Source organism: Talaromyces marneffei, chromosome 5, assembly GCF_009556855.1.
Source record: "Talaromyces marneffei chromosome 5, complete sequence".
Taxonomy (NCBI): domain Eukaryota; kingdom Fungi; phylum Ascomycota; class Eurotiomycetes; order Eurotiales; family Trichocomaceae; genus Talaromyces; species Talaromyces marneffei.
In genome coordinates this window covers 646,561-672,218 of record NC_072352.1, presented here as the reverse complement: position 1 = coordinate 672,218, position 25,658 = coordinate 646,561, and the positions used below count along the sequence as shown (strand labels likewise).

The window sequence follows — 25,658 nt, the reverse complement described above, 5'->3', positions numbered from 1 at the left end:
TCGGCATTATTAGATCATCTTAACCTACTACCTACATTCTCTGCTACTTCAACAACAACACCCACTCTACAGTCGCGACTGGATCAACTTCCTATAGAAATTCAAGTGCAAATATATCAGAACTACATCCACTCAAGGATCCCCCAATCGAATGCACTCGCCATTTTGCCTCTTCAACGTGGAAAAATGTTCTTTTCCATGGACAAATCATTCCTTGGCTATGGGATCTAGCAAACCCAGACTCAAAAGTACTTGATCACGAAGGCATCACCACATCAATCCAAAATCTAAGTATTACTCAGTAGATGAGCATAGTGACGGTCAAGCAGGCACGGGCGACTCTTCCTCCGACATCCGAGTACGCGAGGAGGATTCATGGGATTGGGAACTCTTGGTCCGACAATTGGCTCGAGACGATTCCTTTGAGCTCGGCGGCATTTTGAGACACCTGCCACAAGCCTTGCGCAACCGACGGAGGATATGGAGACTATTAGATGAGGCGCGAAAGGACGATATCGATGCCCTGGAATTCACGGTAATCGTCTACCTTTTTTTGTTTTTTTCTTCCCGCCCCCCCAAATACTCTTCCTTTAGTCCCAAGTTAATAATAGCGCTTTAGCCTTACCAGCATTGATCAAGCTGTAAGGTTCCCCCAGCCCCAGTTCCGTATTGTATCCGGAATCCATGGGAATCCATGGGAATCAAAAAGGATTCAAAAAATTCCGCCTCCCACGAAAAGTTACCCGTTTCCGAGACAGCCCGGGTTTGGAAACAATGGGTCAGTCAGTATACTCCGTATAGGGGGGCCAGATGTTAGGACACCTCCATTGCACCCGACTGTTTGGATACGTAGCCTTGGAGCTAGGTTGGTTACATGGACACATTTTAGGCAACCTTGGAACATTTGAACCATGCAGATATATAACCCGTGGATTGTGCAGAAGTGTCTAGACCATTCGTTCAATCATGTCATCTCTGATAATGACTACAACAAAACTAATAGTTACAATAGAAACCTACGTTGGCCAGAGCTCAAAAAAAACTAAGATAAAATTAAATATAACCAATTGAGGTCATCAAGTCATCTCTCCCCCAACGCCATCCCATGATACATACATACAATGTTGTTTTAGTATTCAAGGAAACATAACACTGAAAAAAAAAATATAATAGGGGAACAGGATAAATATATATAGGTAAATCGTCCTAAACGACTAGAGAAAAAAAAAATGCAAAGTACAAGAATGTGCTTTTAGTAGTCTGAATAAGTGTCGTAGCTACCGGGGTAGGCATATGGCGCTGCCGGCATGGAGTTTGGTGGTGGTAGGCCCTGGGCTGCGTTCATGTTGAGGCGTCGTTCTATAAAATAGTTAGTTAGGGGATTCATGTCAAGGTGAGAGGGACGGAAGGGGGTACCTTTCTCAAAATCGCGCCAGCGCTTCATCGTGATCTTACTACTATCAAATTCACCCTCGGCTTCACCGTGGCCTCCCTTGCCAGTATCGCCAGCCGTCTTTCGCGTATCTCCCCAACTGAAATCATCGAATTTCCAGAATGCGTATACCGGCAGGACAAAGTTCCATATAGGCAAGGAGACAAGGTAGATAAGCATCCAGAGGACATAAATCCAGCGATTGGCGGTGACGATGATTAGTATACCGGGAAGACCCAGGATCAACGCGAGAAGGACAAGCGGAATGACTTGAACGGGTTTGGAGACGATGGATTTGACGATGATGTAGAATGTGAAGGAGATAGCGGCGGGGAGGACGAGGGAACCGATCATGTCGATGAAGACGACAAACTGCATACTGAAGCAAAATGTGCCGCAGAGATCCCGCACGAAGCACAGCTCGAACAGGTTGTGGACGGTACTGTTGATCCAACGACGACGTTGGGACAAGAGAACCATGAAGGTGTCGGGAACAGTGGTTTTGCAGACTGCCTGAGGCACGAAGATTTGCTTACGCTTTGGGAATGTCTTCAACATCAGAGTGGTCAAGTAACGATCCTCGCCGAGCAGGAGCAGGTTCTTCTTGTGAAGAGTGTCGACAACGTTCTCCGAGTAATGCTCGACAATATCCGGATTAGCCAAAATAGGTACCCAGTAATTCTGGCCACCTTTGGGCGCTTTGATACGATACATAGAGAAACAACCGGGAAGACAAGTGACACCACCAAAGACGGACTCGAAAGCCTTGGCTTGATGGTGAGAAATGTAGTATTCGAAAACCTGGATCATGGTAACCCAGCTCTGAGTCTTGTTTGCAATCTTGGTTTCACCACAAAGTCCCATAATATCTGGATCCTTGACCATAGCCGACACCATGTGTGTAAGACTATCCGGGAACACCTTCGTATCGGCGTCAACCATGAGAATGATTTCATAGTAATCGGGCGATATGCCGGTGATATTCCAGAATCCATTGAACATTTCGAATTCGAGTTCCGTCATGCGCTCGTCAAACATGACCTTTTGCAAAAAGGACATGAGAATAATCTGACTGTCACGCTTACCACGGTTTCCAGGCTTGGATGTCTTTGCCTCAGCAGGTGTGCCGCACTTGACAACGACGAGCATCGGCACACGTTGCTGCTTTTCCGGTGGAACGATGGACGTCTGTCCGTAGTCATAGAAGCCAGCATAGATCTTGGCCATGTTGTGTCTCTTAGAGCCGGTGGCAACAGCCACATACGAATATGGTTGAACCTCGTCAGGTGGAATAACGTGGTCACGCATCATACCTAGTACGTAATCGGGAGTAGATTGCTCTTCACCTTTACCCTTGATGATACCATCACAGATAACTAAGATGGTCTTGTGACTGTTGGGGTAGTCTGTCAAAGCAATCGAGTCCAGAGTGGAACGAATACCTTCTTCACCTTCAGAATAACAAGTAACCAAACATAGAGTATGCGCCAGAGGAAATCCAAATGGCTGCCATTCTGGAGGTGGCTGTGGAACAACATTTTCATGGATGAAACCGGCCGGACCTTCAGTAGAACCCACAACAGTCGAATGCCTCTGGTCATATTGCGAAATCATCAAGCTCGTTCGGCTGTCGGTGGCGGCTGCGTTGTGTCGCGAGATTGCATCCACGCTTAGTGATCCGTTGCTACTGTTCCCACTCAGTTTATACATCGAAGCCGAGGCATTCGTAGTAGGAGCAAGACGAGACGAAGAGTTTTGACTGGCCATTGTTGTAGGCTGAGCCTTGGCTCTGCCGCCTCCAACAGCATACGGACTGGAGAAACGAGACGTGGTTGGCAGGAAGCTTGCGCGCTTTCTAGCCATCTTCTCGGGAACGGGGGGATCAGCAAGACGCGGAGCAGGGCGATAGATATCTTCTGTCCAGTCTTCAATCTGTTGTGCACGAGCTCGGCGATCCAGTGTCATTGAGGAGCGGTTGGCTGCATATTTCTTGGACACAAACCAATGGAAGAACAAAGCCATGACGAATCGTGCGCCAACAATAGAAAGAATAAAGACCAAGGAGACGTAAAGCACGATCTGAGATGCAATGCAACCAATAGTTTTGGTATCAATTGATCCAACTCGAATGATCTGCGACAGACATTTTGCGATACGTTTGTCCTCTGCTGTCTGGAACGCATATGTTATGTCGGTTCCTCGGATATCGGGGTTGCTTTGCATCTCTGTGAACAAAGAAGGGTAAGACACTTGCTTAGAATCTAGGTAAGTGAGCAAGTCAAGATCGAGAACATCGCCCGAGTACACAATAAGATTGCGAGTTTTGTTTGCCAAATCGTCCCACGTGAAGTAGACATCGCCAGAGCTCTCCAGCGAGTAGAAATCACTTCGTGCTCCAGCTGAAAGATGGCACATATATCCAAGATAAGGAGTAGCAGTCTCGTTTATTTTGTAATCAGAGCCGTCTTGATTGTATGCCTGACAGGGAAAATACCAGGCGAGCTCGCCGTTGCTGTTGGTAGGGATGTCAGAACCCTTGGCTAGCGTGATGATATCCTTGCATGCACCGTTGACATTCTGAAACAGAAAGCTGCCGTCCTTGCCAGAATATTTCACTGGCAAGTCATACAAGACATTGGAGTCTTGAGGGACTCCATAGGCAGCTGGATGCTTAGATTTTGAAAGATCAAAAGCCCGGCCGTGGAAAATCATATAGCCTGCATCGACGTGACCTGCAGCTATACGTGTGGTTGCCGTACCACAGACGACTTGGGTAAATCCAAAAGTCAAGAAACCGACGCAGGTACAAACCAACAGGATCAGACTGATCAAACCCATTTTCTCACGCCATGCCCGACGTTGTTCCGCTTTCCTCATACCCAGGCACGCCATTACGACATCCGGTGCCCAAAAAGTGACCAGCACACAGTATGCGTACCATGGGCTAGGAGCAGGGACATGTTCGCGGACCTTTTGTTGACGTTTCTCCTCCGACTCAATAGGCAATTTAGAGCTTTTGCGGTGGAGCTTTTTTTTCTTGTGACGCGAGCTTGGTGCACGCTCGATTCGTTCCATAGGTTTGTTGAGATTTCCTTCAAGGGCATAAGCATGCGCCTGAGCACCCGTCTTCAGGGAACTATCGGTGCTTCCAGTCGTCTCGGCGTCTTCAGGGCCCTCCAGAACGGGGTCGTGACCGGTCGTCGAGGGATATGTGGCAATGTTATGGCTCTGGGCAGACTGCACGTAATGGTAATTGGGATGATCAGGGCCTATTTGGTTTCTCTCTGGACGAACGAGCGATCTTTTCCTGCCCAAATCTGTGGAAGGGGGTCCACAAGTAGGTGGTCCTCCTCGCGAGGATGAATGAGAGACATGCCTGCCATGAGAACGTCGAGGAGATGTAGGAGAGTATGGTGATGCCGGGACTTCCGTGAATGTACCAGATTCGATATCGCGGCGGCGGCGTCGAGAGGATTCTCTGAATCCGGGCTGACTATCTTCGCGGAGCGAAGATGGAGCGTTGGCCGGTCGTTGCGGAAGCGACATGATGGAATGGTTCCAGAGTCTATTCAGAAGAAATGTTAATCATGTTCCACATTCCACGGAACGGCGAGTGCAATCGATATCTTACCACGTTCTGACCCGCCTTCTTTCCGCTAGCAAAGAATTGGGTTGTGACTAGTAGATATCAAATTCCTATTTCACCTCCTGAATAATGAAAACCAAAGTCTTCACGCTGCCGACATTAGAACCCCAGAATTGGAAAGATGACCGATTTAAACGAATGTTTCCTGGGAGACCGTCGCCGAATGCAATATCGCGAGAAAAATGGAAATATAAAGCGGAGCCAGTAGAGAAAATGCTGATGAGAGTCGTCCAAAAGCAGACACGACAGATGAAAGCGATGAATCGTAGAGCGGCGTTTCGATGAACAAAATCAGCCGACCCACAACTTGGCTATTAGTATTAGCAAAAGAAATGGCGAACGAAGCAATCGGAAATGAGATCGAGTCGAGGATAGTACAAAGCGAGCGAAGAACCAACGACGGCAGAATTGCGAAATAACAACGGGCGTCGCTGTATATGTATGTTATGTATCAGGGTATGTACAGCAGGAAAAAGCTCATCGAGCGAGCGGCGATAATTCGATGAGTCCTGCCCACTTGTTTTGTTATTTTCAAAGGAAGAGAACCGAGATGACAGGGAAAAGAAAGCGAGCGATGGGTGCAGGCTTGAGCTGCTACCGGAGGGATGAGCGAGGGAAAGTTGTAGGAGGGAGTTGCTACGGTAGTGCAATCGGCTTGTTTGATTTTGCTGTTGGACACACTACTCTGTTAGTAAAACTACTCCTCCGTAGTAAGACTGCAAGACTATGTCAGGGGTGGCGCTTTGGGGGTCAATGGGCCGCCGTAGAACACACGGGACTTGGCAGCATCCCGCTTTGACGTAACTAACACTTAACAGTTTTCGCTCGTTTTATTTACGTTGAATTATACGAACTTGTCATTGCTTGCCTCCATAAGGATGCAAGCGTGATTTGTTCTTGGTCCAACAGAAATATTCACTGGCTACGTTACCATGCGGCGGACAATTGTTGAAGTTGTTGTCTTGATCCTGCACACGGAGACATGTTTATTTATTGCCTGTCCAGGCTCCCCACAAACCAGCCAATAACAATTTGTGCTCAGAAAAATGGGGACCCTCGGCACTAGCCGGGCTCAACTATGTGTGATTAGTCTGATTGGCAGACCGCATGCCAGTTTAGAGTACGTATTTACCACTTTGGTATTTGCTACAACGGTACGTAGTATGACTGGATGATGGTCCAGGCTTGTGGACCCCAGAACCAATCAGATATGAGCAGTTCGATCACGTTATGCGACACCAAAATAGTAACCGCCCAACACGGCTTAGCGGCAGCACCAGGTCTCAGATTGATCTATGTTTCTTGCTCTTGGCGCTTGGGGGTGTTCATGCGTTGAATGCATTCATACTACAGTACTGTGTACGTACATAGTACGGATATGTAACGTACGCTGTAGTAGATCCATCAAAATGATCATGGTCAATAGTCAGCTTATATCATCATACGGCCACCCGCGTATGTTCACCGCAGATCAGTCAATAGACCGACATACATTTCATCTGCAGAATCGCCTCTGAAGAGCATGTATTCGTAAACCCTTCTGACGCTACTGCTTTGCTCCGAATCCCACTCCCAAATCGTATGAATCCCGACGTGTTGCTAACCAAGCGGCTGAGCATTGAGCTGACGCAGAACTTTTCTCGACTGCAAGGTTGTTGATGGGTAGGTTATTGGTGACCTTCTACTCCGTACGTACTCCGGAATACGGCGATGTGGCTATGCCAAGCTAGTCAAGCCACTGTTGGAGGCCCCCAAGGTTTATCATTCGTTCGTTTTAGGCACCTTGCGCGACCGGTAAAATCACCTCATCGCCGCCAAGGCGCCCCAATACGTACTCAATAACTACTCAATATTGAAAAAACCTGTTGTTTGCAATATTGGCGCTGGCGTGGTGGTCCGTTTTACGCGCGTACCAAATTCATTAAGAAGAGCTCCAAGACATGTCTTGATGCAGTGCTGTACGTGGGGGATACGTGGATGATTCACGTACTCCGTACTACGGTACGACGTAGTAGTACACCACGGCAGAGCCGCCGGGTTGAAAAATTGTTGCCAGTCTAGAGACCAGCACAGCACTAACTAACTTAACTTATGGAGGGATGAACTTGTGAAGAGCACCAACTTGTCCAAGAAGTAAGTGGTGTCTTAGACACCGCTCCACTAGGCCGTATCCGATCTAGTCGCTTTATTTTATGCATTTCTGCTCTGTTCAGGCCTCAGGGAGCAAAATGGAAATGATTCGGCCAATCGATGAGGGAGTTTAACGAGGGAAGCCGTAGTCTGGAGTCTGTACTCTGTAGTAGTACGTACGTACGTACTTCAGAAAATTTTATACTTTAAGGTTTGCCTTTAGGCAGCGAGGACTCAACCAGCTTGAGGCTGCATGGAATGTTTCTTATGAAGGAGAGCAATTCTGCCTTATGATGAAAGAATATGAAGTTTTCTGATGGGTAACTCAAGTATCCACACTGACTAACTTATCAATCAGCTTACAGGATCAGCACACGCAGACACGACACGATGCTGCAGCACGTTTCAGAAGACAGGAAACGGAAAAAGCAGTTCGACTTGGGTTGCCCCACCTGACAGGACCGTCCTAGTCCTATGCGCAACATCTACTCGTAGTACGTACGTCCTACGGAGGAAGTGCTGGTTACACTTTCAACTTCCATGCGCCATGAGGGCGGTCGTTGTCGGAATAATTATTTCATACATTCGGCTGTGCGACAATGCGTAGAGTGTCATGTCAAATGCCATTGACACTTTCGTTATCCCAACGAGCCGAATCCATGGATGTTCATCGTCGATGACCCTGGAAGCTGGAGCCGCGAGGGCTCCACCAAATGTATATCCATATTTCCGCTGTTCGAGAGGTGAGTGTCGAGACTCAAGACTCGAAAGGAAGAGCCCCTGAATGTCTCTTCCCTTCCTTATTCTTGTCAGCTCTTTTACGCAATCGTAACTAGTTATAGCTTAATGACACAGATGTCTGTACGTAGTAGTTAATCAACTTACTACATGGTTATTGTTCCACGGAACGGCGATTCACCAGTGACTCGGATCCCACCGACCAAGTTTCAGTAAAGCTCAGGTGGATTCTGGAGAACCCACAAGTTCGTCTGCCGCATGCAAGAAAAAGGAAATAAACGAGCCATCTTGTGAGGCCCGCAAATATTAGTGCTAGTTTGCTAGGCATACTATACAGTACGTAGTACATAGCTCAGATTACATTTACGACCAACTTCGAGAATGCCAAATGATTGAAACATGTCGTAAGCCCCGCCAATTGGACAGTCTGCCACCATATCCTCACATCGGATTGCAATTATCATTTTCTGTATGTACGCCGTACATGCATGCAGGATTAATCGCATTCCGCAGAATAGGCACTTTGTATGATAGCTCAGATCAAATAAAGTTAGACACCACCGGTGAAGTAGGCCGCTTTCGTAATTTGAGGTTCATAGTTCATAACTACTCTATGCCTAAGTAGTTAGTAGGACTGAAAGTTAACTGAGCCGGGGTACATTGTCAAGTTAGAACTGAACTCAGCATAGCTCGATGACAAGGCAACAACAAGCACAGCCTTGTGATGGTTAAAACTAAAGTTCAACATAACTAGTTAGTTAGTTATTCATTTCATAATAAATGACTTAGTTAAATACCATTTAATATAAGCGCTGGTCTGCGTTAGGTCCTTCCCTTCCGTTTCCGTCAGTCAGCCAGCCCGCAACCTTCCTCTTATGCTCTCTCTCGTCCACCACCACCACCTCCTCCTCCTTCTTCTTGCCTTTACAACCACAATTACTCCCTCGACACATCACCCTTCCCTCGTTTAGTGGTTGATTGTTAGCAAAAGCAGAGTAAATATTTTTTCATTCGCTTCTGAAAACCTCTGTCTGTCAGTGTATGCGCCTAAAAAAGAGATCTGTACAAAAAGTGAGACCTCCCCGTGCTTGAATGCAACCCGCTCCCCTCAGCAAGCACTACCTGCGCCAGTGTCGGTGAGCACAATGTACTTCTACATTCGGTGGATTCGATTTTTCTTTCTCGATTTTATTAATTTCAATTTTCTGTTTTTCCCGACAAAATCTGCTGGGCATGAACACGGATCAATCCACTGACATATTGCGACGATTACAGGGTCCACCGTGACTTCCAACGAACCCGAGCCGTTTCTCTACCCTGTCGACGTTGAGCTAATTGTACATTATTCAACCAACCTTCGTTCAATCGATCGCTTGTCTTGTCAAGTACACTCGCCAATAAAAAAAATACGGTGTCAATTTCGATTGCGTCATTCGTTGCAGCTTTTTGACCTTACTACCTACATACCGTGTCAAGCACATCAAGTCCAAAATCTAGCAACAAGGGGTCACTATCCGGCATTGACCTGCTATCTCAGTTGACTCCTTCCGGAGAAGAAAATTGAGCCGTAATGGCTAGCCCGGTCGCCGACGCCTTCATCCGCCCTCTTTCGATATCCCCTCCTCCGCCGGTATACCTGCGAGCATCGCCTCCACCAGAGCCACCATCATACGATCCTCCAGCTATCCCCGGTCATGAGAATGCCACGGAACAATCTACAACCCATGGAATCCGCAAGAAACTTGCCCCGGTGTCTGCTCTGAACATCAACCATGAAGCACATTTTCAGCGTTCTCCTCAGTCGCCCGTGCATATCGATGGCTCCGCGTTTGATCCCCAGGCCTATAGCGCTGTGATTGAAGGCTCCAACGATGACCTGGACATGCGATTTTCGACAATAGACCTTTCGGAACCCGTCGAAGCAGCGGTCTCGACATCGAGGTCTGCCTTTCCACCTCGTGTCGATTCTGTGCCAGCAACATCTGTGCAGACGATAGCCGATCGCCATACTTCCGCTAGCACTAGTTCGTGGTCGTTAGTCGGTAGCAATGATAAAGATGACGGGTCGAAACGAGCATTTGCCGATCAACAAGGAGCTGGATCAAAAGCCTATCTCAACTCAAACTCGTCAGAAGCCAGTTTATCGAGTTCACAACAAATGGACTATCAACCTCTTCAATATCACCATCGACCTCTCCGTGACTCTGCCACCGGACGACATTCTGGCTCGTCCTCTCCAGACAATCTTCCGCAACCCAACCAACTACTGTCTCCAAGACTGGGAGCTTTCGGGGCTCCGCGCCCATTATCCGCATATTCCTCCACATCCGATCTTCGCACTCGTTCGCCGCATGGTCGCAATGTCTCCGGCCACTCGCCAGATTCTCGTCCGAAATCAACCTATGTAGAATTGCTGAACACGCCATATCCACAGCAGGTGCCATCACCAGCTGCCAAGGATAATGAACACTTGAGAATGCTGCTAGGGAATAACGTCTCGTTGTTGAGTCACAAGCAAACTTTTGAGATGTACCTTGCGAATGTGAAGAAAACGAACGATCCGGCCGTTCAATATGAGTTTGCTGTTTTCATGATCAGTGCCATTCAGGAATTGTACGCGGATGAAGATGGTGTTACACCAGTTTCGGCGGACAAACAGAAAGATGCGCCGGACGTTACAAAATCCCGGTTGCTACTCGAAGCAAAGGCAATTTTACAGAGGCTTGCAGATCGCAGTTACCCATTTGCACAGTACTACCTCGGGGATGGTTTTTCGTCTGGTCTCTTCAACAAAGGTAAAGAAGACTATGATCGGGCACTGCCGCTTTTTGTGGCGGCCAGCAAGCATGGTCACGCCGAAGCGTCATACCGGGCAGGTTTGTGTAACGAATTTGGTTGGGGTTGCAGAACAGACGGACCCAAAGCTGCGAATTTCTACAGAACAGCTGCCACGAAGAATCATCCTGGCGCTATGCTTCGACTTGCCCGGGCTTGTCTAGCCAGCGACCTTGGCTTAGGAAAACGTGAACGAGAAGGCCTTAAATGGCTGAAGCGGGCTGCCGATACGGCCGATATGCAGTACAACGCGGCTCCTTACGAGTTGGGAGTGTTGCATGAGACCGGGTATGGCCAAGATATCTTCAAGGATGAGTCGTATGCTGCTCAATTATATACCAAATCAGCCGATCTTGGCAATAGAGATGCCAACTTCCGCATGGGAGAAGCATACGAGCATGGACAGTTGGGCTGTCCTCACGATCCGGCGTTAAGTATCCATTTCTACACCGCGGCTGCTCAGCTTGATCACCCACAGGCTCAGATGGCGTTGTGCGCGTGGTATTTGCTCGGCGCGGAGCCTATTCTCGAAAGAGATGAGATGGAAGCGTACGAGTGGGCTCGGCGTGCTGCCGAACAAGGTGAGAAACCCCATGGTTGAAATTTGGGCTTGATGCTAACGAGAAATGCAGGACTCGCCAAAGCTCAATACACGATTGGGTTTTTTACAGAGAGTGGAATAGGATGCCGACGCGACCCGCTCGAGGCTAATGTCTGGTACGTGAAAGCAGCGGACCAGGGAGAGGATAGGGCGAAACATAGACTGGCAGCTATTCAGGCCGCTTCGGAGGGAGCCAATCCTATTTCAGCGGCCAAATCAAAAAAGAAAAGCGAAAGACGGTCTTCAGATGAGAAAAGTGAGTTTCTACTGTTGATGTTCTTTTCATGGTGTACGTACTAACCGTATTGTATTGTAGAAGAAAAACACAGTAAGAAGTTATTCGGCCTATTTTGAAGAGCCGGGCTCTTGACATCAACACAGCATAGAGTTGATCTCTAGCTTTTATGACAAACGTCTCATTCTGACACGAATTTCAATCCATGCCACTTCGACTACATACAACATCATATACACTAGGCCTCGCGCCTGGATAACGTCTCATTTTCATGCGTTTTCGTACGAGCGTGCTGTGAATACGATAATAAACCACGAACATAAATCTACATGCCGTCGGTTCCGCCTGCTTTTCTTTTCCGTTTCTATCAAACTGATGAGCCAAAAAAAACTTTTCAAGATTTGATTCCAAGCATACAGGAGTTTCTCTTATTCATTCCTTCAACCGCATTCTGCAATATATACTGCACGGCAACATAATCATCATTGTTTTCTACTCTTGGCGTTTGATCTGCAAAAAAATCATAGTTTGGAGGATTGTTTTCTTTTTCTTTTTCTTTTTCTTTTTTTTTTTTTTTGTTTCCTGTCACCTCTGCCAGCCTAATACTTGTCTCATGAGCATTGTGTCTTTTGATTCTCTTGGAATTTTGATAGTACATAGTCGATACCTGGGCGTGGTAGTACATATAATGAGTATGCCTTCTATTTCTATCTATCTACGTATATGTATATAAGGATATAAGTAAAAGACTAATACCCCCTCCGTCTGTGAAACAAATTAACCAATTTTCCACCAGTCTCCAACCGCTCTAGATTAAGTTGCAAAACCTCCAGAGCACGCACAAAGTACTCCTGCCCCGACCAGCTTATATGTGGACTGATCTGCACATTTTCCGCATCCCACAGCGGATGGTCAGCAGGTAAAGGCTCGGGATCAGTAACGTCCAGCGCCGCGCCACGAATCTGACCCTTTTCGAGCGCTGTGATAAGTGCATCTGTATTCACGATTTTGCCGCGGGAAATATTCGTTAGGAAGCCTTTTCGGGGCGGGAATTTCCTTTCCTCTCCCTCTCCCTCCCCATCCTCCTCTTCCGCCGTTGTTAATGAGGATGGGGTAGAAGAAGAGGATAAAGCATCAGACCAAACCTCAAATTCCCCGGCATCAAAAAGACGGTACGTAGCAGCGGTAAGCGGCAATGAAATCACCACATGATCTGGTTTTGTGTCTCGCAAGAACTGGCGCAGTTCGGCTTTTGTGGTGCCGTGGTGCCATGCAACTGGTAGACTGCCGTCTGGGTCACCCGTTCCAGGGACAATGTATCCCTTATCTCTACGCGATTCAGGCGTTGGTTTCGCTGAGGCCGTGTAGGCGTAGACCTTTGCGCCGAGGGCGGTTGCTATTCTTCCAACTACCCAAAAAGTTTAGGAGGAGGATTGAAAGAATAAAGAGGGAAAAAAAAAAGGGGGGGGGGGGGGGACCAACTCTGCCGTCCAATACTACCATACCCCAATATAGCAACCTTCTTTCCTGCATGATCACTCTGCCTCACCGATGCATACTTCCTACTTATCCATTCATGCCTCTTCTGGCCTTCATACAAGCTATTATAATGTTTCGAGTTCACCAACCAATTGAGTAACACCCATTCGGAGATGGGTGGACCGTGGATTCCCGAGCTTGTTGTTAGTGGGAGATCGGTGTCGGTGATGTAGGGCTCGTTGATGAGACCGTCTGCGCCGGCGGAGAAGGTGTGGATTAACTTTATGCTTTTTTCCCCTTTTATGTTAGTGTTTTTTTTCCCCCTCATATACATCAGTTAGGGTTGGAAGTGAGTACTTTGGTACACTCTCTGGCAAAGGTAGATGGCGCTGGGTGCTTATAGCGATTACTGTTGCTCTTTTGAGGAGGTCTATGGGCATAGTTATAATCTCAGCACCAATGCATACGTAAAAATGAAATTATCTCAATTCATTGAAATGTGTATATGTGTACGGGGAGAGTGAGTGCATACCACTTGGAACGCTCTCTTCAATAGGTTTGCTAGTATCAATCTGCAAACATGTAATCTCCAAGCGCGGAAATCGGCGTCGAATATTGTCGAGCCATACATCAGGCCAGTTTGCGAAGCTCAGGATAAGGAGGTGTTTGCCGTGGAAGATGCCTATCGTACCCATTTTGCCTCTGTTGCAATTGAGTGTATATATATAACAAAAAGAAAAGATGAATGAAATTCGGAACAGGAAGTGTCGAGGCGGGGATGGGGTGGGATTTATGACAGGACTTCGTCGACGGTAGTTACAGTGCTACTACTCGTAGTGGGTATACTAGTTCGTGCAGGTATGGTGGTATGTATGACCCCACGAACCGAGTGGGTAAATGAATGGCGATTGGTTGCTGAAGCTGTCAGTTAGACGTGACATAGCGCGATGTCTTAGTCGATCATTGCATATTCTCCAGTCCAGACCGATATGACAGCCGTATGAATGAATCCTCAATCTGGATGTAACTACTATCTACCCACAGGTACCTAGGTAAGTTGATTACGAACCTGGCTTCATTTGTATAATTTGTTCAACATATCCTACGTTGTCGGACTTAGATTGAAAGTATGATTTGAATTTTGATTTGATACGCATAATTTCAAGAATACAATTGATATAAAGCCCCCCAAAACAAAAACAAAAAAAAAAAAAGAACGCCGTATCGAACAACCTTGAAGACCGTTCGTAACCAGTACCATCCATCCATGCCCGAACGCAAGAAAATAAAATAGAATACACCAAAGCGCAGCCGAGATTGAAATTAAAGCAAGGGGGATAGGGAGGACTGTGCTTTCGCAGCGAGAAAGGAAAAAAGCGTGTAGTGTGGAAGCGGTGGTTGGGAGGATTGATAAAATCCGGACTCCGGTGATTATTACAGATATTTTGTATGGTATGGATGGGATGACCATGGTAGGGTATGAATAAGTAAGGGTGTTGATGATAGAGGTTAGCATCCAAATCTCGGAAAAGGTTTTGGTTCACTTCTTGGGACAGCATTGTCCGCGAGGACACTCATCACCACATTCCAAGAGACAGGCGTTATCATCCCGGAAACTGCTAGCACGGCTGGGAGTTTGTGTATTATCAGTGGCATGGGACGGTGAACCGCCATCCTGATGACTCTCGACATCTGTGCCAGGCGCAAACTCGGGTTGAATTGTGGACGAATGAATGCCATAAGCATGTAGACAGCGTCGAATCTCCTTTGCAATCTTCATGTAGCTATCTGACCACTCGTCCTTGATTTCGCTGCCCACTTGGATATGGATCGATGCAACAAGCTTGGTGTCGCTCAACTGCCATACGTGCAGATGGTGCGAACTCACAACACCCCGGATGCTGTTGATGTCTTCTTGGATATGGTCAATGCTCATTCCGGCGGGCACAGCCTGTAGCAGAATTCTAGAGGCGGCTTTGCAGAGCGGAATTGCGGAACAGAGGATGATCACTGTAATGACGAGCGAAATACCCGGGTCAACGTAGAATCGCCAAGAGTATGAGGTCAGCCAGATGATTAATGCAGACGCGATGACGCCAATGTTGCCCAGTGCGTCACCCATAACATGTAGAAACACTCCACGCATGTTGAGATCTCCATGCGAATGTCCACCATGGGATTTCTTTCCTGTCTTTGGCTTGGCGTGGTTATGAGTTCGATGCGTGTCGTCCTTGGCCGTCTTGGATGCTGCAACGCTGTCACCATCGACATAGCGTGGTGCGCGATCTTGATTTCCAAGTAGCTGTGTACGCTCGGTTACCGGAGACGCGGTACCGCTATCTTCCGAATCTGTTGTAGATGCACTGTCAAGTTGGCCGGCATTGATTATGGTTTGGTATCGGTCGCCTGGATATACGTAGATAGCGTCTAGGTTAGCCAAGCCTCGCGAGCCACGAGATGTGCGTCTTTTATGCGTGCGTCCCTTAGCTGCATTTGGCTGGGAGGGCGATGACGGGAGATTTTCATTGTCTATAATTTGAGGCCGTTCTCCGACATCTTCAGTATCAGTACGCCGGACACCAATCACGTTCTGAGGCATAATACTGGCAGCGGTTTCTCTTTCGTCGGCCACCTTGTGTGTGGTATGTTCATGAATATGGCCCTCCTCCGCGGCATGCAAGTCTCCTTCCTCGCCGTGTGCATGTTCGTGTTCCTCTGCTTCTGGCCCATGACCATGCGAGTGGTCATGGAAAAGCACCAGGCCGAGTATGTTGGAAAGCAGACCAAAGCAGCCGACAATCATAACCAGCTTTGGATTCTTCACTTCTTGCGGTTCGACGAGTCGTTGGATCGCTTCGAGGAAAATCGACATGCAAAGCGCCACTAAGAAGACACCGTTCACGAGCGCTCCTAAGGTTTCCGCACGTTGCCACTATAATTGATGTCAGTTGATGTCGAATAATTCGACCAGTCGGTTGATGACTTACGCCATAGGTGTATGTCTTGGAGTCGGACTCTTGGTTTGCGACCTTGACGGCCCATAATCCGACGATCAGAGAGAGGACATCATTAAGCTGTAAGCTGGTGAGTTAGCAATCATCTCCGTGAACCGATAGTCCAGTGTCGACACGGCTGCTGGGCTATCAATCGTAACAAGCTGCATCGATGATGGAAGGCGTACCATATGAAACGAATCGGCAACAAGGGCAAGCGAATGCACGGCGTAACCTATCGAATAGCCACCCTGTGTTAATTGACTAAAACAATCTCATTGTGAGAGCTCATAGAAAACAAACATACCGACGATCAATTCAAGAAGGAAAAAGGCGGTATCGATGACCAACAGGATAATAATCCTGTTTGACTTTGAGAGAGCCATTGCTGATAGAGAGCGTTTTGGCGCCGTAAAGGCGCGATTTCACGTCGACTGAAACAAAGGTTTGGCCGGGAAGTCGCGCATCGGACTTGAATTTCCAGACGGTCCGATGTAGTTAAACTCAACTGTTTATCTTAAGGAGTCAAGTTGCACGCAAAAATGAAGAGAAATTGACATCAACAGGGAGGAGCGAGGGCGTGAAGCGATAAAGGTGAAGTAGTATTGATGTTCCTTGTTGCCTCTGTCTCTCATTATGGCAGTTGCCGAGCATTCTTCGTCGGCCCCTCTTAGTACCGACATGAACTGACGCAATCTTAACGGTTTGCCGTCCGCCGCCTCGGTTATTCCGTTCCGAAACTAGTACTCACCCTCACCACTTGATGTTTTTCTAATGCTTTTATTATTTTGTGTGAAGAAGGACTAGGCATGGTTTCACTCATTCTCTCCGGTTGATCGTATTATACAGTGGCAGATGCTGGTTCTCTCTGACTGAGTACGGCAGCAAACCTTCGGGGCATACCTTCAGGGCATATCTTCCAGGACACGCGTTTAGCATTCTTCCGTCTCGTGAGTCAATCAGATATAATGTTCATTGTTATATCATAACTATACACATCACTGCTTAAAGGAACTTGCTAGCCAAGCCTAGCAAGCCAGCAGGTCCACCGGTGCCACCAAGACCACCCTGTCCCTGCAAGTACATCTTCAAAGCCATCTCAGCAGCCGAGTTGATAGCAGACTGCTTGTCGCCGCTCTGAAATAAGACACATCAGCAAACCTCGTCACCTGGCAATTCCGGGGCTTAAAGAACGATATTACTTACTGCGTTGCCATTCGCATTCTGCTGGTCAAACAACTTCCCAGCCTCTGCCATCGCCAGTCCAATCAACTGGTTCTGTCCACCACCAGAACCACCACTTGTGAAAGCCTTCAAGGCCTGCATGGCTGCACCAGCACCGAGATCGTTAGAGCTAGCAGGACCTTCGCTATTACCGTTACCGTAGAACTTCTCGTGTGAGTTCACCATGTGTTGCTGATCAACGTCCTGGTTGTTGGAGATGTTGCCATGTTGTTGTTGGAGGAAGTTGGCTGCTTCGCTGAAGAAGGATGAGTTGTTGCCGCCCTGGTTTTCGGCGTGGCCGACGATGCTTGAGAAGTCGGGGGCACCAGCGCCATAATTGCCTCGGAATTGCTGGTCGCCGTAGTCTTGACGGCCCTGACCCTGGCCCTGACCATTACGGTCGTTGTTCTGATCGCGGCCCTGGCCGAAGAAATCTCCAGAAGACATTGTGAGGTGTAGTAGATTGCGTTTTGGAGTAGATAAAAGGTTTCGTAGGTATACAAGAAATGGCGAGGGAAGAAGTGTGGTGAATGAGGAAGAGGAGGTAGATAAACAGACCAAAAAGAGGGGACGAAGATGGAGGGGTCAGGGTCAGGGTCCGCCAGCACAGCCAGGGTGTAAAGCCAATCTATTTACACATAACGTAATGCTCCAAGATCTTATTTTCATTGGTTCACTTATGAGCTTAGTGGATGATGGTGAGAGATCTGATCGTGACGATCGTATCGATCTGAATATGATGCCCAATAATGCTGCTTATACCGGTCGCCTCCAATACAGCTAGTGTAAAAATAAACCTAGTACGTATGAGAATTTGACCCCCCATATATCCACTCTGGATAGGTTTGTTTGGTTTGCATTACAGCTTAATTTCCCAGTTATCTAGGTACTGGTTTGACACTCTTCCAACCATGAATATCATGCGAGTGTTACTAGATGACTGTATATTCTACAATTAGCACTTGGAAGAAATACTCCAAGATCTTATTAAGACACGTCGTTCGACTTGCAAACGCCAGCTTGCCTATATCATAAGATGGTTACTACGTACAGAGGAACAAATATACCACTAGACCAAAAATGATACCCACTTAGTGGGGGAGTTTTTGTAACCTTGGAAGGCTTTGTAGGGGAACTGGGTTGCGTGGCGTTCCACATTATGTCACTTTTCTAGTGAAGGGCACGCTGTCAGGTGATGAGATTAACCCTAAGTCAGCATACTCCGTAGCACACCTAGAATGAAAAAGGCCTAGAAGATATCAGACTTATATCTATGACACTCATTCTATATTGAAGAACGGTAGGAGGGATTAGCTGGTATTCACTCTCTGCGCCGGTCAGTGAGGTACTTGGAAGAATCTTTTGACTCGTTCATATCAGATGTCTGCAATGTTGCCGGTACCTGGCCAGGGCTTTCGTAATACGCAAGTCTCTCAACGATGCGCAAGTCTCCTTTGCCAATTGCGGAAGCGTTACTTGGACTGATACAGTTACGAATGTGGATGGAGTTAGTGCTGGAGCGAGTGAAGGGTTGACGCAACAGTTGCAGTCGGCTTCGACGAATGCAGCCACGGCATGCGTGCTAAAAGCCTAGGATCTAATTTGCAGCGATGTGACATATAATTCTTTTGTATTACACTCACATCAAACAGAGAAATACATACATGCTCATTCTCAAACAAAAACAAGCAAGAAATGAAAATCAAGGTATATGCATGCCACTGAAGTTGGACCGGATCAATCAAAAAAACCATTCATGCATAAGCTCTAAAAAAAAGGCAAACATGACAACACTGAAATGGAGAAAGGAGAAAGGAGAAAGCAGAAAGAATAGAAAGAGGGACAAATTTTAGAACTGACCATGCGAATATACCGCTCGCATATTGTCCAAAACCATATAACCAAGAGAAGTTTTGTACTAAAATCAACGGAACTTTGAGACGGTAGATAAATCTCAAGTCATTCACCAGTCATCCTCTTCCTCATTCGAAGGACGCATAGCGCTTTGTCGCTGTCTCAAAATTTCGGCTAAACCGCCCGCCAAACTAGCATTAGAGCTACTATTGGGCGTCGCGCGACCACTAGCACCTCCAGAGGAATCCTGTGAATTGATGCTAACAGCACTGTCGCGAGTAGGCGGCGCAAGAGGCTTGCGTCCGGCGGCGATAGGTCTCTTTGCTGGGGGTGCTGGAGGCGCCGGTTTGGCTTTTGCGGCTGCAACGGCATTGCCGTTAGGAGCGGCTTTTGGTGCGACTGGGGGAGGTGGAGGGGGAGCGGGTTTGACCGCTGCGACTGCGATTTCTTCAAGGTAGGCTTCTGGTGTCCAGCCTTGGGCTGATGTGGTTGTGTTCATGCATAGCCACCAACCTGTTCAATATAAGTCATTGCTCAGAAAAATAGCAAAAATGAAGATGTGACGTACCATTTCCTTCCTTGGAAACTATCTGGATAATTTCTCCCGCATGGATGGTAAGCTCGTTGGGCCGGTCACTAGAGAAATCGTACAACACCTTGGCGGAAGGTTTCTTGGGAGCTGCTGGAGCCGCTGCGGGAGGCGCCGGAGGTGGTGGTGGAGGAGCGCGGACAGAAGCCTGGGACGGTGTACGGTTATGCGAAGCCGCAACGTTTGCAACCGGTTGGGGCACGATACGAGGCTGGACTGCTGCTGGCTGTGGAGTCGCTGTAGGAAGAGCTTGAGGTGTCGGTACAGGTCGCCGAGAAGTACCGTTGGGCCGATTGCTACTGAGCTTGGAAGGACCCCCATTGGGACCGCCAGGACGTAAAAGCTTACCCTTGGTAACTGGTCGCGCAGCAACAGGCTTGGGTCGTGGTGTAGGTTTGGAGACGGAGTTAGGAGGTTCGCCAGGTCCTGTATGAATGCTGCCACTCTTGTAAACATCGTCGCGAGGAACAGCAGGGTCTTTAACAGCTTTGACGGTGGCCAGTTTTCCGGGCTTCTTATTATATTCAATTCTGAAACCAATTAGCGCATGAGATTCATAAAGACATTAGCCGACTTACGTCTCCCCAATCTTCAAGGTCAGCTGTCCCCTGAGAGTGGTATTCAGATGGGTGAAGAATTCAGTCTTGAAGACACAATTAAGGAGCGGATCGGGTTCTTGTGAGCCAACAACTATCGAGAACCAGTCGTCCTTCAAATTCGTAGTGCTAATATATTTTATAGCTCCAAGGGAAATCGTTCGCTCCGATGAAATGGAAAGTTGATTGTTGACGATCGCTTGAACGATGATATGGATATTGCGAGAAGTCTAAGTCGTTAGTATCTCGGGATTATTTGGATAGACATTGAAGAAACTCACCATAACGAGGATACGAGGCATGGGTTTACTGGAACGGCCAAATTTGGCCACCAGAAGCTCGCAGCGCGATGAAAAGAGGATTTTGTCGGAAGCTATACTACTAGTTAGCTCAGATAATCACCAAGGATGAGGGAAATCTTCTTACCATTGACGCCGGCGCTACTCCGGATGATTTCACCAGGACCACCACTGTTTCCAACGCCAATATAATCTCCCATAAATCGTCGAGAGCCAAGCAAACTCATACGACGACGTTCTTTCCTACCCTGCAACAATTTGTGACCTTGGTCTCGCACTTTAATAAACTCCAAGCCACCAGTCACCCGACGCCAGAAACGTTGGATTCTGATCGCGCATTCGATACGATAACGCAGGTAGTTGCGCCATGCCCGTTGGATACGAATGGCCATGTTGTGCCAGTAACGGTCTCTCATATGTTCAAGAGCAAACAATGTCTCGGGGGTCTTAATAAACGCTTTTGTCACACCCATTTGATATTCTTCAGGTGGAATGCCCGTGTCCTTTAGAATCTGCCTGGCACCAGACTCCGCATCTCCCGTCCATGTGTAGTCACCAGCGTACGAAGTGTGCTTAGACAACAGATAGAATCGCTCAAGGAACTTGTCAAATGTCTGACGATATGCAAAACCCGCTCGTCGAATACGAACGTTCTCTTGCAGACCAAGATACTTGATCTGGTGGAGCACGTTCGCAACGTTATACTCAGTGGGCGATTTGTTCTCATTAGGTTTGATGGTTCGAATGTACGAAGGTTGGCATCGCATCAGTGTAGTGACGAGGTCGTTTGCAGAAGCTTTGATTTTGTCACCAGCGGTAGGTGGCCGTCGCTTGTCGTCTTGGTTCACTTGGTTCGGGAACAAAACATGTACAAAGTCGTTGCTTGAGGATCCAACCAAATTGAGCAAATCCTTGAGCAACTGATCCTTGTTCTTATCGGTCATTCCTTCCACCGAGTAGCTGACATCACCAGCATAGTGCTTGATGATGAACTGTCCCTGTCGATTCTCGAAGTTAGGGTTCTGGCCAAGGAAATTGAGACGTCCGACAAAAGTTTGGTCAGCTGCCGATGAATCTGCGTGTGCCGTTGCACAAGCGTCGTTAAGCGCCGCAAAAACACCAGGGGGTCGCTTGTCCTCAATCAAGGAACAGACGACCTTATTATCGAAGTACTTGATCGGCGTCCATTGAATTTGTTCTCGCGCATATTCCTCCTGCTCGGCTTTCAACGTCAGCTGGATAAAGATTTGCTGTAGCTTTTCATTCACGTAGTTGATGCACAATTGCTCGAACGAGTTCTTTTCGAAGATCTCAAATCCATAAATATCAAGAATACCGATCGAGTTTGTCACGGCTTGTTTTGCCTTTAATGACTGATTCAGCCTATCGACGATCCAGTCGAACAAGTTGAAATAGATAGCCATTGCCAAGGCGTCTCGCACAGCGTTAGCTTGCACTCTATTTAATGGAACCTCATATATCGAGCCTCGTCGACCGCCGCGAGCAGTCTCAACGACACGAATCGTAAGAGCCTTGTTGACCTGCGCAGAATCAACTTCAAGAAGGTATGCCACGAAATCGACAATAGATTGATCGGTAATTGATGCGTGGGATTCGTCGTCTTCCGTGAATTGCACATTACCCAACCATAAGATGGCAGCAAGCATGCGGAAAATATTATCTTTTTCACTCTGTGTCAGCCCGATGATTCGCATGGCCTCAAGAACCTCTGCGAAATCGGAGGCATCATCAATACCCTGCACATCAAAGCATTTCGAGCGACTCGTGTAAAGATACGACTGAGGCTGTTGGATTCCGAAGTTATCTGTGATATAGCTGCGTTTAGTGCCAAGTCAACCGAACAAAGTTGGGTCATCGTATCAACTCACCTCGATACTCCTGGGGCGCAGCCTTGGTGAGCTGATAGAAAATGTGAAAGTTTCGTTCATTCGTAATCTGACCGACCACCCTCGTCTTTTCCAAAAGGTAATTCGTGATATTGGCTCCAATTGGTTCGCCCTGAGCATTGAACTCTAACTCGAGATATTTACCGAATCGCGACGAGTTGTTGTTTCGCAATGTCTTTGCATTACCGAACGATTCTAGAAGAGGGTTTGTTGCCAGAACCATTTCCTTGGTTTGCTGAATAGATGAATCAGAACCACCCGACACACTTGCGATGTATTGCATTAGCCGTTTGGCGGCTTCTGTCTTTCCGGCTCCAGACTCTCCTGAGATTATCACACATTGGTTATCTTTGTAAGCCTTCATATTATAGTATGCAGATTCGGCGACGGCGAATACGTGCGGGGGCACTTCGAGTCGGTTCTTGCCACGATAGGAGTCGAGGACTTGGTCGGTATATATACCCACTACAATGGTGTTAGTCGAGTACGGCAACTGGGAGCGCGAAGAAACGTACAATCTCGAAACGGGTTGACAGAGACCAAGACATGACCAATATATGTCTGTAGATGGAAAATAAAATTAGTACAGATCTGTATACACACAGCACATAATGGAACACGCACATAAATCTCCCTGTTCTCAAAACGTAACTTGAGATTGTCGTTGATAGCCTCGTTGGACACTTTGCTCAACAGTGTAAGATCTGAGACACCAATCTCCTTCTTCTTCGTACTCTCAAACGCAGCCTTCTTGACCTGTGGTTTTCCTCTGGTTTTTCGACCGTCGCCCACGTCGGCATCGCCCTTGGACCGGCCAAAGCCGCGACTACGCTTCTCACCACCGGCAGGACGTCGCGATTGACCCTAAGATTGAGAGCAACAAGTCAGCACTTGGCATAGCACAGAAATTATTCAACCGCGCAATGACATACCATTTTTCAAATCACTGAGTTGTGCCAAACCGCAACCAGTTCTGATGTATCAGTTTCGCACCTGTAGGTAATCTGGGGGGGTTGTGCTGGGAGTGAGGGGGAAGATAAACGGAGCGACAGGCAAAGGTTAATTGTTGTCCCCTAGGTAGGCGGCGGCTAGAATGATATGACCCGCCGCTCTAATCAATGGAGTAAATGTAAATTGATACGTGAACGGGCGACAATGAACACAACGTAACTCAAAAAGAAGAGAGACAATGTGCAAAACGAAGATAGTTGAGAGTAGTCGAGGCCATACAGGAATGGAATGTGCACTGACGAGCGAGTAAGTGTATTGGGGCTGCCTTGTCAGGTCTGTCTGTCATTGTCTCTATCTCCCGCCGCAGCAAGTGGAGCCTGGGTCCTCAGTGGGAAGCAACCAGCCAATCATAGCAAATAGCGGGGGACGCTTCTGGCCAGTCTTCGCACAAGACTCGTACGCTGCGCCACACTTAGTTAGTGCCACATCTGCCGGTTTACCGACAACGCGTCATCCCATTCTCTTCTAGGATGTCTTCTTTGTAACATTCAATGGCTTCAAGACGAGGTAGGATGAAATAGGTTTCACAATTATAAGTATGTCTGTGGCAGACTAACTGCCGTATATTGGTTCTGTTAGTATGACAAAAATTATGTAAATCATGCAGATTATAGCCTGGAAGACTTGGTTGATGTCCAAGTACCTGATGCCAAGACCCGCGACGTCATTACCCTGGCTTTCACTTTTTCACTTTTGAGCTGCCTGATTGGGCACTGTTCTAGAATACTTCCTTCTTACTCCGGTATCTTCTTCTATTAATAGAAAGGTATACATTTTTTTGGTCAAAGTCAATATGCGTATCTTGAAACTAGGTAGAATATGCCTCAGGTCCTGATGGTAATGTAGTGCACGTGCGCGGCTACTGTACAATATATATATATATTCTCTTCAAATGTTGCTCTCTTTGCTCTGTAGGTCTAAAGTCCAGATGGAGATATTCAACTCAACCACAAATCCTATCCTCATTCCAAATCGAAACTATATGTTTCGCAAGTTGATCGTCGAGATACTCTGCAATCAGATGACGCCCCTCTACAGTCCTTGATGCAGCACTCAGAGCACGGAGCGATGGAAATAGATCACTCAGAATGTTCACATTTGGTTGACAGGCAAGCTGATCAGACCCTCGAGCTACAATCTGCTCAAGTAAATATAGTGTAGAGTTTGACATTGATATAAAACTTATGTCGCGGGGCTGGTTGATGATTCTCTGAATAGCAAAGTAATGCTCTTTGAGCGATGTTAACAGTTCATCGGGTTCGGCTAGCATGATGATCGGCAAGTCCATGGCCGAAGGGGAGTCGAAAAGACTAATAAGTTCATTAATGATACAGTTGTGGCGAGGACGGCCATGCTGAACGCTTACAGAGCCTGTAAAGCCACAAATGCGTCTATTGTGCAGCGACTGTCTGCTTTTTGGAATGCAGTATCCGAGTTCAATAAAACGATGGCTAAATGACGATATCTAGAACCATTTCCGTGTGCTGAGGTGAACTCTTCGATACGAGTTAGGGTGGCTTGTCTGGTGGCTTCTTCAATGGCCGAAGGAGTGAGAACTAATGTGTGTAGCACGGCATCCAGCAAAGGGCCTACGGCGAGGACATAGGTTGCCATATCATAGGTATCGTCACGCGAACCTTGAGTTCATTAAATTGAGGTCGCCTCAATTAACAATAGGGAGACACACCTCCAACTGTGATGTTGGCGTCGCCTGACTCCAAGATGGGAGAGAGCACACTCCAGATGGGACGACATCGAAGGAAGACAGATGTGACGATTTGAAGAGTGTGAGCCATTAAACTTAATCACTTTCGGTCTTGAATGGCAACGATGAAATTGGAAAGTATAGTTGTACACGGGCGAGAAGAAATGAGATGAGATAGAGAGGAGTGGAAGGAGCGAGAGGAGATGATACACATGACCAAAACGGCAAGAACACCCGAAACCCTAATATATACAGTGACTCTCGCCTCGACCACAACTTATAAACAACACTCCGAATAAAAGTCTATAAACAATGATTATGCAGAATGAATCGATAAATCAAAATGCAAGGGTATCATAAGGTAGATGTCTTCGCAATATTTGA

At 47.3% G+C, this 25,658-nt stretch overlaps 7 protein-coding genes across 7 annotated transcripts; 1 reads left to right on the top strand and 6 right to left on the bottom strand.

The window, feature by feature from the left end:
• Window positions 1-1,252: 1,252 nt before the first annotated feature.
• EYB26_006559 (uncharacterized protein) lies at window positions 1,253-4,978 on the bottom strand (the record flags this gene model as incomplete). Its single annotated transcript, XM_054265835.1, has 2 exons — window positions 1,253-1,359; window positions 1,417-4,978. The coding sequence occupies 2 exons, from the start codon at window positions 4,976-4,978 to the stop codon at window positions 1,253-1,255; spliced, it is 3,669 nt and encodes a 1,222-aa protein (XP_054121810.1).
• A 4,538-nt stretch (window positions 4,979-9,516) lies between these two features.
• On the top strand, window positions 9,517-11,768 carry EYB26_006558 (uncharacterized protein; the record flags this gene model as incomplete). The annotated part of the gene is made up of 4 exons (XM_054265834.1): window positions 9,517-11,362; window positions 11,414-11,638; window positions 11,699-11,710; window positions 11,764-11,768. The coding sequence occupies 4 exons, from the start codon at window positions 9,517-9,519 to the stop codon at window positions 11,766-11,768; spliced, it is 2,088 nt and encodes a 695-aa protein (XP_054121809.1).
• Window positions 11,769-12,366: 598 nt separating this feature from the next.
• On the bottom strand, window positions 12,367-13,791 carry EYB26_006557 (uncharacterized protein; the record flags this gene model as incomplete). Its single annotated transcript, XM_054265833.1, has 4 exons — window positions 12,367-13,025; window positions 13,100-13,383; window positions 13,454-13,526; window positions 13,629-13,791. The coding sequence occupies 4 exons, from the start codon at window positions 13,789-13,791 to the stop codon at window positions 12,367-12,369; spliced, it is 1,179 nt and encodes a 392-aa protein (XP_054121808.1).
• An 845-nt stretch (window positions 13,792-14,636) lies between these two features.
• On the bottom strand, window positions 14,637-16,475 carry EYB26_006556 (uncharacterized protein; the record flags this gene model as incomplete). The annotated part of the gene is made up of 4 exons (XM_054265832.1): window positions 14,637-16,028; window positions 16,084-16,170; window positions 16,278-16,324; window positions 16,397-16,475. 4 exons carry the CDS (start codon window positions 16,473-16,475, stop codon window positions 14,637-14,639), a joined length of 1,605 nt encoding a protein of 534 aa, XP_054121807.1.
• A 619-nt stretch (window positions 16,476-17,094) lies between these two features.
• EYB26_006555 (uncharacterized protein) lies at window positions 17,095-17,760 on the bottom strand (the record flags this gene model as incomplete). The annotated part of the gene is made up of 2 exons (XM_054265831.1): window positions 17,095-17,226; window positions 17,296-17,760. The coding sequence occupies 2 exons, from the start codon at window positions 17,758-17,760 to the stop codon at window positions 17,095-17,097; spliced, it is 597 nt and encodes a 198-aa protein (XP_054121806.1).
• Window positions 17,761-19,276: 1,516 nt separating this feature from the next.
• On the bottom strand, window positions 19,277-23,493 carry EYB26_006554 (uncharacterized protein; the record flags this gene model as incomplete). The annotated part of the gene is made up of 9 exons (XM_054265830.1): window positions 19,277-19,680; window positions 19,736-20,286; window positions 20,335-20,582; window positions 20,634-20,725; window positions 20,779-22,476; window positions 22,541-23,023; window positions 23,074-23,119; window positions 23,183-23,422; window positions 23,491-23,493. 9 exons carry the CDS (start codon window positions 23,491-23,493, stop codon window positions 19,277-19,279), a joined length of 3,765 nt encoding a protein of 1,254 aa, XP_054121805.1.
• A 1,019-nt stretch (window positions 23,494-24,512) lies between these two features.
• Window positions 24,513-25,365, bottom strand: EYB26_006553 (uncharacterized protein; the record flags this gene model as incomplete). The annotated part of the gene is made up of 3 exons (XM_054265829.1): window positions 24,513-24,879; window positions 24,936-25,206; window positions 25,257-25,365. 3 exons carry the CDS (start codon window positions 25,363-25,365, stop codon window positions 24,513-24,515), a joined length of 747 nt encoding a protein of 248 aa, XP_054121804.1.
• Window positions 25,366-25,658: the final 293 nt, after the last annotated feature.